The sequence below is a fragment of the Somniosus microcephalus genome, chromosome 6 (assembly GCF_052327205.1).
Source record: "Somniosus microcephalus isolate GS21.2 chromosome 6, FLI_Smic_1.0, whole genome shotgun sequence".
Taxonomy (NCBI): Eukaryota; Metazoa; Chordata; class Chondrichthyes; order Squaliformes; family Somniosidae; genus Somniosus; species Somniosus microcephalus.
The window spans coordinates 10279482-10295725 of record NC_140992.1 but is presented as its reverse complement, the minus strand read 5'-3'; the positions used below and the strand labels follow the sequence as shown (position 1 = coordinate 10295725).

General features: G+C 45.3%; 1 protein-coding gene across 2 annotated transcripts in view; it reads left to right on the top strand.

Moving 5' to 3' along the window:
- LOC147115444 (IgGFc-binding protein-like) overlaps positions 1 to 16244 on the top strand; it is a 169140-nt gene that overhangs the window by 143884 nt on the left and 9012 nt on the right. Inside the window, exons 42-43 of one of the 2 annotated variants that reach the window (XM_085989697.1) lie at positions 4274 to 4412; positions 9769 to 9912. In XM_085989697.1, coding sequence (XP_085845823.1) covers positions 4274 to 4412; positions 9769 to 9912 — 283 coding nt within the window. The remainder of the gene's footprint in view (positions 1 to 4273; positions 4413 to 9768; positions 9913 to 16244) is intronic. The other variant, XM_085989698.1, reaches the window with a different exon arrangement.

Sequence of the window (16244 nt, the reverse complement as noted above, 5' to 3'; positions counted from 1 at the left end):
CTAGAGGAAGGAAGGCTGTAAAGGTAAGTACAGGTAATTTAAACTTCTTTACACACTTTACACACACCAAACACACTTACCTTTGCACTCATGCACCCATCACTCACCTGAACGCCGACATCTCGACCCCTCCAAGTCCTTCAACCCGACGGCCCGCCTCCTGTAACCTGGCGTGGTTTGGAGCCGTCGGGAATCCCACACGACACCCCTCAAAATAGGGATTAGGCTTAAAACTGCCTGTTAACTACCTGTTAACAGGCAGTTAATTGGCACTAATCCCTTCCCGCCTCAGGTCGGCGGGTCCCAGTGCGGGGCGGGTACCCGCCTCCTTTGAAACTTACGTGGAGGCGGGTTTTGGGCGGGATGGTGTCGGGACCCCCAAATTCGGGATTTTTGCCCCCCGCACGCCTAAAAGCCCGCCTCACGGCACACTGAAAATCAACCCCCCTGTGATTTCATCAATGAAACCAAAAGTAGAGTACATTCTGTAATGATATCAGCAAATAGAGATGGTATTTGCCTGTTTGATTATGATGCCTTATCAGCATGTTTGCATGTATTGATTGCTTGTGCCTGACCAGCAGAGGGCATGTGACCGAGACAAGCAAGGCAGTTTAGTTTGGTTTCAGTTTCGTTCTAGATGCATCACTAGCATCGTGTCTCCTGTAAATGCTGTATAAAGAGTTGAACAGACTTAGATTAAAAGACATCTTCTTTCATAAATGTCTCGTCATTGAACCCACAAAGAAATCAATACATGGTGTCAGAAGTGATTGAAAGAGATGAAGAGAAAAAATCTGAAGTTAAATCAGCTCTCCACAGATTAGCAAGCCAAAAGAGAACATCGTTACTTACCATTAGAGAATAGCTAACGAAGTGAAAAATGGAAGGTTTACTCCCACCGGCGACGCTTCAGTTGACAGGTAATGTGGTTGAAAATTGGAGGAGATTCAAACAACGTGTAGAGTTGTATTTAGCGGCAATTGGAGCTGACGAGAAAAGTGATAATAAGAAATCGTCAGTGTTCTTACATGTCGTGGGTGATGAAGCGCTGGAGGTGTATAATAATTTCACATTCGCTGCTGATGGAGACAAAATGAAGCTAGATAAAATAATGGAACAGTTTGAGGCCTACTGCATACCTAAACGTAATGTGACGTTTGAGAGGCACAGATTTTTCACATGTGTACAGAAAATGGGTGAGACTATTGATCAGTATGTGACTGAACTGAGAAACCGAAGCAAAACATGTGAATTTGGGGGACTGACAGACTCGCTGATAAAAGACAGACTAGTGTGTGGTATTCCGGATAATGGTCTAAGGGAAAGACTGCTAAGAGAGCAAGATCTAGACCTGGGAAAAGCCATAGCACTGTGTAGGGCTATAGAGACTGTGAAGTTGCAGGCAAAGGAGCTGTTCAGTGACAATAGCTGCAACGTGGATGCAGTGGGAATGAACGGACATGAACCGTTTAACAAAAAGAGCGCCAATGTGAAAAAAGAGGCGTGGCCAGCAAACGAAAATGAAAGGGACAATCGAAAGACATGTAGTCGATGCGGTACACAGCATCCACCAAGAAAGTGTCCAGCATATGGTAAAACATGCAATAGTTGCAACAAGAACAACCATTATGCCCGTTGCTGTAAGAACCAAATGCAACAAAGCAAGGTCCATGCAGTAGATGAAAGTGACATAGAGGAGTTCTATGTAGATGTTGTGTCTGAAAACAAAAAAAGAAGAAAGAGACTGGATGTTGACACTAAAAGTGAATGACATACACATTCCATTTAAATTGGATACTGGAGCACAAGTTAATGTGATATCAGAGACTGATTTTAAGAAAATTAGACCCAGACCAAAGATACATGGAATCAAAGTGAAAGTGACAGGATACTCAGGTACTGAAATACCAGTGAAAGGAAGATGCATTGTCAAAGTAACACACAAGGACAGAGGGCACACGCTAGCATTAATCGTGGTGCCAAAGGATGTGCAAGCCATACTAGGTTTAAAAGCCTGTGAGAGACTGAACCTGGTAAAGAGAGTCCTCATTGTGGAAAGCGAAGGAGAGACAGTCTATGATGAACTGAATGTTGCGTACACACCGGGTAAGCTGAGGTATACAGCAGACACGTTGTCCAGAGCTGTTGACCCAGGAGAGCCCGCAAACACAGTGAAAAGACTGAAGTACAAGGCAAAAGACAGTGGAACTGACTTCTACCAAAGCATGCTTGTATACCGCACAACGCCGCTCAAGTGTGGTAAGTCACCAGCCCAACTCCTTATGGAACGTCGGCTAAGGTCAAACCTACCCATCCCGGAGAACCTCCTGAAAACAAAAGAGGGGGAGAAAGTGAGGAAGTTCAAAGAGCAACAGAAAGAAAAGCAAAAGTATTACTATGACAGAGGAACACAAAACCTACCTGAACTCCACACTGGTGACCAAGTAAGGTTCAAAGACAAAACAAACACATGGACTCAGAAGGGAACTGTCCTGAGTGAAGTTCAACCAAGATCATATACCATTCAGACAGATGAGGGTGCTGTTCTGAGAAGAAATCGTCGAGATCTTCTCATGGGACCAGCCACAGCAGGTCAAGAGACTGATACTGTTGAACAACCTGATCACACAGCTGAGAACCAATCATCTGAGGCAACAACTCAGATTCAAGGACAATCAATCAGAAAATCCTCAAGACACGTGAAGCCTCCTGAGAGACTCATTGAGCAAATTTAAGGACTATTGTTATAGAAGGAAGTAATGTTATCTTACTCTTTCTTCAAGTTCTAGTGTATTGACATATTTCATGTGAACACACAAAGCAAGGTTAAAAAACCTTGATCATGATAATGATAATGTAAGTTCATTAAGTGTTACAGTTAAAATGCAGATTAATAAAAAGAAAACATGTTGTTAGTTAAAAGTAAAATACTTTTGTTTTAAGAAAAGGAGATGTCATGATATCAGCAAATAGAGATGGTATTTGCCTGTTTGATTATGATGCCTTATCAGCATGTTTGCATGTATTGATTGCTTGTGCCTGACCAGCAGAGGGCATGTGACCGAGACAAGCAAGGCAGTTTAGTTTGGTTTCAGTTTCGTTCTAGATGCATCACTAGCATCGTGTCTCCTGTAAATGCTGTATAAAGAGTTGAACAGACTTAGATTAAAAGACATCTTCTTTCATAAATGTCTCATCATTGAACCCACAAAGAAATCAATACACATTCCACATAAAGTAGATGCAACTTGTACAGACAGTGAGACAAACTGGAAACAGTTACTGCCCAAAACGAATGTACAACATGCGTCTGGTTGTCAGGCAATGCTGATGTGCCCTGATAGGCATGAGTTGCTTGCAGCAAGTATGCAAATGACGCCATCCGCACAATTTGGGACAGAGTCTTGGGGCAGGATTGTCATTGGGCCGTGGAGGCGGGATTGGAGGCATGTGGGGGGTTAAAATCCCGAAATTGGGGGGCACGAACCCATCCCGCCCCCAAGCCAGTTTCAAAGGAGGCGTGTACCCGACCCGCACTGGGACCCGCTTCCCCGAGGTGGGAAGGGGATTAGTGCCAATTAACTGCCTGTTAACAGAGATCTCTAAATCATCCTGAGAGGAAGGAATTAACTTAGAGTACAGATTGTCAGTGTTTGACAGCTTCAAACAGCTGTCAAACGCTGATATTTCATCTGTCAAATGCTCTTGACAGATGAAATGTCAATCTGTGACGTCACCTGTTCCCGGGTGGCCCTTAATTGCCCTGCTAAGCCTACTGGGCAGGCTCAACAAGGTCAATCAAGTGAAAATCGCGTGGGTTGGCTAGAACTCGATGGAGGCGGGACTACAACCCCGAAAGTTGTAGTCCCGCCTCCTACCCGCCTCCTCAATGAAAATCCAGCCCTTGGTGTCCCAACTTCGGCAAATTCTTCGGGGCCATTCTGTCGCACTTCTGCTGGTGGAGCAGCCCGACCAGAATTTCAGGCTGAAGGGGTCAAATTAAGGATGAGAAAGGAAAATGGCATCGTCGGGTAACATTTTTCCATAAAAAGCTGACAAACGTGGAAGACACTACCAGCAAGGCTGACGGAACAAGAAGAAATGACAGGAACTCATTTTTGACTCTGTCAGCAAATAGGAATCAGTGTTATTAGATTTAGAAATGCGTTAAGGAGATCTTGGATGGATAGACTAAATGATCTATTTTTGTCTGAAGATTGTTACTATGTTCTTGATACAAATATAATTTCTCTTTGCCTTTTGCTGACAGGTTGGGGAAAAATTTATTACTGAAGATTGTTCTGAGACTTGTGCGTGCATTGGCACTGCAACAGTTAACTGTACGAGAATGCTGTGTGCTCCCAACACAATCTGTACCACCGCTAATCTAATCAGAGGATGCTACCGATGTAAGAACAAATTATTTTTTTTCTCTCCCACATGGCAGCTGTCTCTCATTCTGCCAGAGCATTTCACACCTAATCTGGAGCCGTCTTTTGTCTCCACTAGTCCTGTCACCATCTCGACTCGTTTTGAATACCTCTTAATGTCTCTTCACTTCTTTTGTTCTCTCCCAGCCCTGCCTTTCGATCTATTTCATTTCCTTTCCAGTTTTGAAAAAGGGTTTCGACCCGAAACGTCGACTCTATTTTCTCTCCATGGATGTTGCCTGGCCTGCTGAGTTTTTCCAGCATTTTCTGTTGTTATTTCGGATTTCCAGCATCTGCAGTATTTTGCTATTGTAAGAACAAATTTTGTTCATTTAATCCACAGTAACTAAATGCTCAGGGGTGGCTTTTAGCTTTTAGTTTGCAGACGACACAAAGCTGGGTGGGCGTGTGTGCTGTGAGGAGGATGCCGAGAAACTCCAGTATGATTTGGACAGGTTGGGTGATTGGGCAGATGCATGGCAGATGCAGTATAATGTGGATAAATGCGAGGTTATCCACTTTGGTGGCAAAAACAGGAAGGCAGATTATTATCTGAACGGCGATAGATTGGGAGAAGAGGAAGTGCAACGAGACCTGGGTGTCCTTGTGCACCAGTCACTGAAGGTAAGCATGCAGGTGCAGCAGGCGGTTAAGAAGGCAAATGGTATGTTGGCCTACGTAGCGAGAGGATTCGAGTACAGGAACAAGGATGTCTTGCTGCAGTTGTACAGGGCCTTGGTGAGACCACACCTTGAGTATTGTGTGCAGTTTTGGTTGCCTTATCTGAGGAAGGATGTTCTTGCCATGGAGGAAGTGCAGCGAAGATTCACCAGACTGATACCTGGGATGGCAGGAATGACGTATGAGGAGAGATTGGTTCGATTGGGCTTATAGTCACTGGAGTTTAGAAGAATGAGAGGGGATCTCATTGAAACTTATAAAATTCTAACAGGACTGGACAGACTAGACGCAGGAAGGATGTTCCCGATGGTCGGGGAGTCCAAAACCAGGGGTCACAGTCTAAAGATAAGGGGTAAGCCATTTAGGACTGAGATGAGGAGGAATTTCTTCACCCAGAGAGTGGTGAACCTGTGGAATTCTCTACCACAGAAGGCAGTAGAGGCCAATTCATTAAATATATTCAAGAAGGAGTTGGATATATTTCTTAAGGCTAAAGGGATCAAGGGATATGGGGAGAAAGCAGGGACCGGGTACTGAATTTGGATGATCAGCCATGATCTCATTGAATGGCAGAGCAGGCTCGATGGGCCGAATGGCCTACTCCTGCTCCTATCTTCTATGTTTCTATGTTTCACCACCGTGTGGAAAACTGGCAGTGTAGGATCATCCGTCTGAAAGAAAGGAAAATCTGGCACATGTATAACAAGTGGCCGATCCGCTACAATCTACCCCTCACAGTCTCTTTCGTTACGTCTATCTACAGGGGTGCTTCTGCAATTGGGCACTCAGCATGGCATGGCGCTCGCGAGGAAATTATGGGCAAAGTCAATAGATTTTCCATGAATGGAAAATCAAACGTTAATTTGTATTTTGAATGTAGAAAAATGTCCCATGGGGGCATGTGATTTTCCAGGCAGCGTTCCCCGCATGCACCAGGAGCGTCAGACTGTGAAAGCAGCCATTTTTTTCCCTCTCCACAGCAAAAACCGCCTGCCTCCGCCATTACCTGTGCCCATCTGCTGAAACCCTCAACCACGTCTCTGTCACCTCCAGACTCGACTATTCCAATGCTCTCGTGCCCTAGCTCATCCAAAACCCTGCTGCCTCTATCCTATCCCAGACCAAGCCCATCACCCAGTTCCAGCTCCCGACCACCCAGTCCTCAGTCCCATGATTATTGTGTCAGCCAGCTGTGGCTCAGTTGGTAACACTCTTGCCTCTGAGTCAGAAGGTTGTGGGTTCAGAGTCTCACTCCAGAGACTTGAGCACAGAAATCTAGGCTGACACTCCAGTGCAGTACTGTGGGAGTGCTGCACTGTCTTTCGGACAAGACATTTAACCGAGGCCCCATCTGTCTTCTCAGGTGGACGTAAGAGATCCCACGGTACTATTTTGTAGAAGAACAGGGGAGTTATCCCCAGTGTGCTGGACAATATTTATCCCTCAATCAACACCACTGAAAACAGATTATCTGGTCATTATCACATTGCTGTTTGTGAGACCTTGTGTGCAAATTGGGTGTCGGGTTTCCTACATTACAACAGTGACTACTTCAAAAAAATGTACTTCATTGGCTGTAAAGCGCTTTGGGACGTACTGAGGTCGTTAAAAGCACAATATAAATATAAGACTTTCTTTATAATTACTTATATCATCAACTTGTTCCCATCCTCTGGCTCAGTACATCTTTCAAAACTGCTGTCATCACCCACACCTCAAAACAAAACCTACTCTCATCCCTCTATCCTCTCCAACTACTGCCCCATCTGCAACCTCCACTCGAACACTTTGCCACCTCCTTAAGACCCTCCCGCTCTTCTTCCATTCCTCCACTACCCCCAGCTGAGTATCCACTTAGAACATAAGAAATAGGAGCAGGAGTCGGCCATACTTGCTATCAATCACCAATCAATCATTCTGAGCCGGCTCCTTGTACATAACGTGTACTATAGAAATGTATGCTGACACCTAGTATCTGGGTAACTCTTTCTGCCATTTCCTCACTAGCTACACTGCAATAATCACATTATAACAGTTTTATTTTGCAATGACTGGTCTCCTTTCTTCCAAGTAATCGGCTAAATTTGTTTTACAAAGAGGTTTCTGCCCTCAGGTTATGGAATGAGGGAGCTGATGCTGCACTCCCTCCTAGGAGTGCCACTAATAGCGGGTGCATCATTGAAAATTGCAGGAGTGCAGGTGGAAAATTACAGGCTGCATGCCCATGATTTCCCACAAGTTGCTTCCTTCAGGCGGCACTCCTCACTGAAAGTTTAATGATGCCCTTTTTAAGGTCAGCTTTTTGTGAGCTAAACGCAGTCCACATTGTGGCAACTCGCACTCTCAACGGAGCTGCAATGCTGGCTTTCCAGTCGAGATACATCAGATGCTGACAGTTCTGTGGTCACAGCTGGTTCATCTTGCTCAAACGGATCCTGCTAGATCAGGCTGCATTAGGCGACTGGAAATCTGTGAATTATCCACTAGTACTCCAGTTTCATTTTTCCAGGGTTTTACCACCACAGGCAGCTTTGTGAGCCATGTGTCCTTCTGTTTCTACCCACAGCATATTATTACGACATCTAATTTACTGTGGCATAGGTCTGGATAGAGGGGGCGGGCGGGAGGAGAAAAAATCAAAAACAAGCTAAAACAGTTCCAAGCAAACCTTTACATCTCATACCCCATGCTTGCCTCCCTTCTAGGAAATAGCTGAGAAAGCCTAAAAGATGTCAGGGAACAAGATCTCATGAGCCAGATACCGGCAGATGAATGAGAAGTCATATAGGGGCATATGTTCCTGTTAGTGCACTTGGAGAGCAAGGATCGATGGACATAGTGATAGAGGAAAATCAGGCAGGAGCGACTGCATCTGCATCTCTGGAGTTTAGAAGAATGAGAGGTGATCTCATTGAAACATATAAAATTCTGAGGGGGATTGACAGGGTAGATGCTGAGAGGTTGTTTCCCCCTGGCTGGAGAGTCTAGAACTAGGGGGCATAGTCTCAGAATAAAGGGGTCGGCCATTTAAGACTGAGAGGAGGAGGAATTTCTTCACTCAGAAGGTTGTGAATCTTTGGAATTCTTTACCCCAAAGTGCTGTGGATGCTCAGTGTTGAGTACAGGAAACTCTCGATTTACCGGCACCCAAACAACCGGAAATCTCAGTTAACCGGCAAAATTCAGGAGTAGGTTCAGGTAAGTTTTTCTTCATATTAGTGGCCGTTTCTTGATTCTTGGCTGTGTAATCGGAGGTTCCTGCACTTGTTGCTAAGCAACAGGGACGCTTGGTCTGTGACCGGGCTTCTTGCACCTGTTGCTAAGCAACAGGGAAGCCTGGATTTGTTGCTGTGTACGGAGCTCTCGTACCTTTTAACTATAACTCTCTGTAATCCGGACTTTTTGATAAACCGGCACCACGGCGGTCCCGTCGGTGCCGGATAAAAAAGAGTTTCCTGTATATTCAAGGCTGAGATCGATAGATTTTTGGACTCCAGAGGAATATGGGGATAGGGCAGGAAAGTGGAGTTGAGGTCAAAGATCAGCCATGATGTTATTGAATGGCGGAGCAGGCTCGAGGGGCCGTATGGCCGACTCTTGCTCCTAATTCTTATGTTCTTATGTATAAACAAGCCTGCCCGTTATGGGCGTGCAATTCTCACTGCCCAATTTTCCTCTATGCCCTGCCACAGGCTGTCCTTTATGCCCAAGCGCAATCAGTGGAATATCTGCCCTATAGAGCCAAGTGCTCACAACCTCCTCATGCAGCAGACAGGCCATTTCAAAAATCATCCATTGAACATACCATGCCCACCTTATATTGTAAAAAAAACAACAGGGGTGGAATGTTGGAGAGGCTGTGGGTAATAGGGCGCTGATGTATATACATTTCGGTTATACCGCAGCATCCAAACATTCTGGGCAGCAATTCAGAAGACCACAAAAACCCTGACTGGTGGCATAATCCCCCAGATCCAGCCCTTGTTTAGTGAACCAGACATCAAGAAACACCTGTGGTCTGAAAATTAGCTCTTGCTTTTAGCAACAAGAAGATTGATCCCAATGGTGTGGCGAATTGCAGTTGTTCCATGAACATGCATGGATAAAGCTGTGGGATATAAGCCAATCTACATGGAACTGGAGAAGTATCAGTCAAGAGAGGCTAATCACACAGGCAGAGCAACGGAAGAGCAGCGTCCTAAACAAAACCTCAACCTAATCCAGGCAGGATGCTCAGTCACTCTGCTCAGTTGTCACTCCTGCAGAGCCTCAACCAGTAATCCACTCCGACCCATCCATGGACAGTGGCACATGAGCATGTTTCACTTTGCCAACCCACTCAATATATGTGTCTAAAATACCAATTGATGAAGTACTGCGTGAACAGAATGTGAACTGACTGAACCTAAAAGGGAAGGAAAATGATGGGCAGCGTGTGCTAAATTGTGTTCCTGTCAGGTGAACTTGCGAAAATTACCCTAGAAATGTTAACGAGTTTTTAAGGTTCTTAAAACAATTGTCAGTTATTAGAACCTTTAGCCTATGGTGCCCGTTAAAACAGCAAATGATAGTCTGCTGCTAGGAGAGAAAGAAAAAGATGCAAATACACTTTTGTGAGCACATTTTTATGCTATTCGTTTCTGTTCTTGTGTAGCTGGCCCTTGTCTCAATAATCCATGTGAAAATAGTGGAATTTGTCAGGAGGTAACTGATGAAACAAACGGTTCTCAGACCTTTCACTGTCGTTGCCCAATAACCCATGAAGGTCGTCACTGTGAGGAAGAAAAGCCACAGGATGGTAAGACTTGCATGTAACACAGAGCTACAGAGACTGGTTTAAGTACTGATCTATCATGATTATTAAGAAGGTTATTAAGAACCTTAAAAACCTATAAAGTGGGGGTGAAACTGCTATTGAATAAATGAATAACTAAGGTATGAATATGGAAATATATCAGTGACCGTAAGCTGTATAAACTTTTTGCATTTCAAACTCGCTAATGTGAGCTTGGCTCAGTTGGTAGCACTTTTGCTTCTTAATCAGAAGGTTGTTGATTCATGCTCCACTCCAGGACTTGAGCACGCAAGGGCTGATTTTCCTTCTCCCTCTTCCACCCACCTGGGTGCAAGTCAGATGAAGTGCACCCCAAGTGTGTTCTACTTGACTTGACCTGACCTGAACCCACCTATATTTCAGGCTTGACTCCTGACGGGGGCTTGTGCACGGAAATGGAAGGGGAATGGCTGGTACTTTCAGGGCCTTCTAGCAGACAGAAGGCCTCCGCATTCTATGTCCGTCCTGCTTAGCCCTGTGAAAACAAGACGCTTACCTTGATGCGGTCTCCTCAACATTGGGGAGACCAAATGCAGATTGGGTGACCGCTTTGCGGAACACCTCTGTTCAGTCCGCAAGTGTGACCCTGAGCTTCTGGTCGCCTGTCACTTTAATTCTCCCCTCCACTCCCACTCTGACCTCTCTGTCCTCGGCCTCTTACACTGTTCGAACGAAGCTCAAAGTAAGCTCGAGGAACAGCACCTCATCTTTCTATTAGGCATTTTACAGCCTTCTGCACTTAACATCGAGTTCAACAATTTCAGACTATAAATTGGCCCCTGTATTTCTTTATATTTTTTTTCCTCTTGTTTCCTCACATGGTAGCTGTTAATGGTGCTGTTATCATCATTCACACCTCATCTAGAGCCATCTTTTGTTTGTTAACTTGTCCCATTACCCCTCCTTTTGCCTCGCACCATCATCCCTTTTGTCAGTCAATCTCTCCTGCCTTCCATCCTGTCACAGACCTTCCCTTTGTTCTTTCCTCCCCTCCTCCCTGCCCCTGCTTAAAAATCTCTCTTCCCATACCTTTTCCAGTTCTGACAAAGGGTTCGACCTTTTGACAGATGAAATATCAGCATTTGACAGCTGTTTGAAGTTGTCAAATACTGACAATCTGTACTCCAAGTTAATTCCTTCCTCTCAGAAACATAGAAACATAGAAGATAGGAGCAGGAGTAGGCCATTTGGCCCCTCGAGCCTGCTCCACCATTCAATGCGATCATGGCTGATCATCCAAATTCAGTACCCTGTCCCTGCCTTCTCCCCATACCCCTTGATCCCTTTAGCCTTAAGAAATATATCCAACTCCTTCTTGAATATATTTAATAAATTGGCCTCAACTGTCTTCTGTGGCAGAGAATTCCACAGGTTCACCACTCTCTGGGTGAAGAAATTCCTCCTCATTTCTGTCCTAAATGGCCTACCCCTTATCCTTAGACTGTGACCCCTGGTTCTCGACTCCCCGACCATCGGGAACATCCTACCTGCATCTAGTCTGTCCAGTCCTGTCAGAATTTTATAAGTTTCAATGAGATCCCCTCTCATTCTTCTAAACTCCAGCGAGTACAAGCCCAATCGACCCAATCTCTCCTCATACGTCATTCCTGCCATCCCAGGTATCAGCCTGGTGAATCTTCGCTGAACTCCTTCCATGGCAAGAACATCCTTCCACAGATAAGGCGACCAAAACTGCACACAATACTCAAGATGTGGTCTCACCAAGGCCCTGTACAACTGCAGCAAGACATCCTTGTTCCTGTACTCGAACCCTCTCGCTATGAAGGCCAACATGCCATTTGCCTTCTTAACCGCCTGCTGCACCTGCATGCTTACCTTCAGCGACTGGTGCACAAGGACACCCAGGTCTCGTTGAACTTCCCCTTCTCCCAATCTATTGCCATTTATCCATGTTATATTGTATCTGCTATACTTTTGCCCAATCACCCAACCTGTCCAAATCATCCTGGAGTTTCTCGGCATCCTCCTCACAGCACACACGCCCACCCAGCTTTGTGTCGTCTGCAAACTTGGAGATATTACATCTAGTTCCCTTGTCTAGATCATTAATATATATTGTGAATAGCTGGGGCCCAAGGACCGATCCCTGCGGTACCCCAGTAGTCACTGCTTGCCACTCGGAAAAAGACCCGTTTATTCCAACTCTTTGCATTCTGTCTGCCAACCAGTTCTCTATCCCAGTCAATACCTTGCCCCCAATCCCATGTGCCTTAACTTTACACGCTAATCTCTTATGCGGGACCTTATCAAAAGCCTTCTGAAAGTCCAAATACACCACATCCACTGGTTCTCCCTTATCTATTCTACCAGTTACATCCTCAAAAAATGCCAGTAGATTAGTCAAGCACGATTTACCTTTTGTAAATCCATGTTGACTTTGTCCGATTCTGTCAGTTTTCCAAGTGCTCTGCGATTACATCTTTTATAATGGACTCCAGCATTTTCCCCACTACCTATGTCAGGCTTACCGGTCTGTAATTCCCTGTTTTCTCTCTACCACCTTTTTTGAATAGTGGGGTAACATTAGCTACCCTCTAATCCATGGGTACTGTTCCAGATTCCATCGAATGCTGGAAGATGATCAGCAAAGCATCAACTATTTCTAGGCCCACTTCCTTAAGTACCCTAGGATGTAGATTATCAGGCCCTGGGGATTTATCGGCCTTCAATCCCATCAATTTCCCTAACACCATTTCCCTACAAATACTGATTTCTTTCAGTTCCTCCCTTTCATCAGACCCTATGTTCCCCGACATCTCTGGGATGATTTAGAGATCTCTCCGGAACAGAAAGCTGAATAATGCAATTTTTGACAGATTGCGGCCAATCTGCTTTCTGTGCCGGTGAGATGAGTGACTCCCGAGACCTGAAGGAAGGAAGGCTGTAAAGGTAAGTAAAACTTCTTTAAACACTTTAAACACACCAAACGCACTTACCTCTGCACTCATGCACCCATCACTCACCTGAACACCAGAAATCTCGAACCCTTCATCCCGACGGCCCGCCTCGCTAACTTGGCGTGGTTTGGAGCCGTCGGGAATCCCACATTTCACCAATGAAAATAGGGATTAGGCTAAAAACTGCTTGTTAACTACCTGTTAACAGGCAGTTAATTGGCACTAATCCCCTTCCCGCCTCGGGGAGGCGGGTCCCAGCGCGGGTCAGGTATCCGCCTCCTTTGAAACTGGCATGGAGGCGGGTTGGGGGCGGGACGGGTTTGTGCCCCCCGATTTCGGGATTTTAACCCCCCACACTCCTCCAATCCCGCCTCCACGGCCCAATAAAAATCCTGCCCTGTTTCTCTCTCCACAGATGCTGCCTGACCTGCTGTTGTTATTTCAGATTTCCAGCATCCGCAGTATTTTGCTGTCGTATTAGCTTACCTTGTGCTGTGCCCTAAACCTTGCACCCAAGCCCTTCAGATCCTTCAATCTGACTGGGCTGGTCACGAGGAGTAAGGCGGCAAGCAGAGTCCTAGGAAAATGAGGTAGGGAACAATGTTCCCCCTAATTTTAAATGTGGGTGCGCGGTCCCTTTAACGGGCTGCGCAGCCCTGCAAAGTTTTGTGCATGTGCGAAATTTCACATTGGAAAAGTCGGTCCCAGGACCAGCAGACGGCCACGCAGCTTAGAGGGAGGCAGCATCATGATGTAATTCCCGCTTCATTAGTGTTGTATTACCATGCTTGCATCTGCTTTGCTTTGGGGAACCCCCGGATGTATCCAGGCAATGCAAAGGAGCTGGAGACCTGACATCATGGGTTTCCCGCCCCTTTTCCTCACAGGAAATAAGCATTCCCCAGGCACAAAGAAGAGGAAAATCAGCCCTGCAATCTACGCAGGTACTTCAGTCTATTGTCGGAGGTGCTGCCTTTTGGATGACACATTAAACCGAGGCCATGTCTGCCCGTTCTAGTGGTTCAGTTGATATAAAAGATCCCGTGGCACTATTTAAATAAGAGCAGTGCATTTTCCTTGTGTCCGAGCCAACACTCATCTCCATCAGCACCACCAAAACAGATTCATGGTCATTGCTGTGTATGAGTAAATTGGCTGCTGCATTTATACACATGACAATAATAACTACTTCAAAAACAATTCTTTGGTTAGGATGCCCATGTATGAATAAAAGTCCTTTCTTTTTTCTTGGGTGGCCTGTAGTCGAGTGCAACTTTTATGGATGTAATTTTTTTGAACAAATGGCAAAAATGTCATTAAATTTCCTGAATTCCACTGCAGCTAAATGCTTCCTCAAAGCTATTTGGCCACAATGAATTTCCAGTAAAAACCCAGTGCAGAACGGTAATTACTAGTATAAGAACATAAGAACATAAGAAATAGGAGCAGGAGTAGGCCAATCGGCCCCTCGAGCCTGCTCCGCCATTCAATAAGATCATGGCTGATCTGATCCTAACCGCCAATCTACTATCACAGAACCATCTCCTGAATCTAACAGAATTAGACACACGAAATAGGAGCAGGATCAGGCTACACGGCCCCTGGGCCTGCTCCGCTACCCACAGGGCCATGTCCGATCCGAACCTAGACTCATGTCCAAATTCCTGCCCGCTCCCCATAAGCCTTAATTCCCTTTACTTCTAGGAAACTGTCTATTCCTGTTTTAAATTTATGTAATGATGTAGCTTCTACAGCTTTTTGGGGCAGCATATTCCATGGACCTACCACCCTCTGAGTGAAGTAGTTCCTCCTCATCTCAGTTTTGAAAGAGCAGCCCCTTATTCTAAGACTATGCCCCCTAGTTCTAGTTTCACCCATCATCGGGAACATCCTCCCCGCATCCACCCGATCCAACCCCTTCACAATCTTATATGTTTCAATAAGATCGCCTCTCATTCTTCTGAACTCCAATGAGTAGAGTCCCAATCTACTCAACCTCTCCTCATATGTCCATCCCCTCATCCCCGGGATTAACCGAGTGAACCTTCTTTGTACTGACTCGAGAGCAAGTATGTCTTTTCTTAAGTATGGACACCAAAACTGTATGCAGTATTCCAGGTGCGGTCTCACCAATACCTTGTACAACTGAAGCAATACCTCACTATTTTTATATTCTATCCCCCTAGCAATGAAAGCCAACATTCCATTGGCCTTCTTAATCACTTGCTGCACCTGCATACTAACCTTTTGAGTTTCGTGCACCAGGACCCCCAGATCCCTTTGTACTTCAGTACTTTCCAGTTTCTTGCCATTAAGACTTGCTCTACGATTTTTCCTGCCAAAGTGCATAACCTCACACTTTCCAGTATTGTATTCCATCTGCCAAATCTCTGCCCACTTACTTAGCCTGCCTATGTCCCCTTGCAGGTTTTTTATGTCCTCCTCACTCACTACTTTCCCTCCCATCTTAGTATCATCTGCAAACTTTGATATGTTACACTCGGTCCCCTCCTCCAAATCGTTAATATAGATTGTAAAGAGTTGGAGACCCAGCACTGACCCCTGCGGAACACCACTAGTTACTGATTGCCAGTCTGAGAATGAACCATTTATCCCAACTCTCTGCCTTCTGTTAGATAGCCAATCCTCTATCCATGCCAGAATATTACCCCCAATCCCGTGATTTTTTTATCTTAAGCAATAATCTTTTGTGTGGCACCTTGTCAAATGCACTTGTACAACTATCCAGCTTCTTTCTTACTTGAATGCTGTAAATAAATGTACAGGTATACAGTCTGTAATCAGAAAAATATAGTCAGAGTTTTATGATTTAAGAGATAACCTGTGTGGGTAACTGGTTAACACGATAGATCGAAACACTGTTCATCCATCTTGGAACCCGGTTTGAATCTAGCCCAGGTTAATGGGATAAAGGTTTCTTTCATAGTGAATGGAATGTGCTCAGGCAGTCTCAGCCCAGTAAATATACACACAAAACTGCCGACAATTTATCCTGAACTGCCGCGAGAAATGACGGCCTGAGCGGGTGGGCACGACTTTGGTATATACCCGAAAGACAGCACCTTCAACAATGCAGCACTCCCTAGGTGCTGCACTGATGTACCCAGCTAGATTCCGTGCTCAGTCTGTAGATGTGTTCTGAACCGCCTGTTCCTACACCACTTCCTATCTGAAGCTGTTGTTTCATTCCAGAGTGGCCGCCCCACCAAACAAAACTTTTGGTCACTTGTCCTTATGTGGCTCGGTGTCAAGTTTTGATTTGATAACGCTCCTGTGAAGCACCTTTGGGACGTTTTACTACATTAAGGGCACTATATAAATACAAGTTGTTGTTGATGATGGGAATTCCAGTTTTGG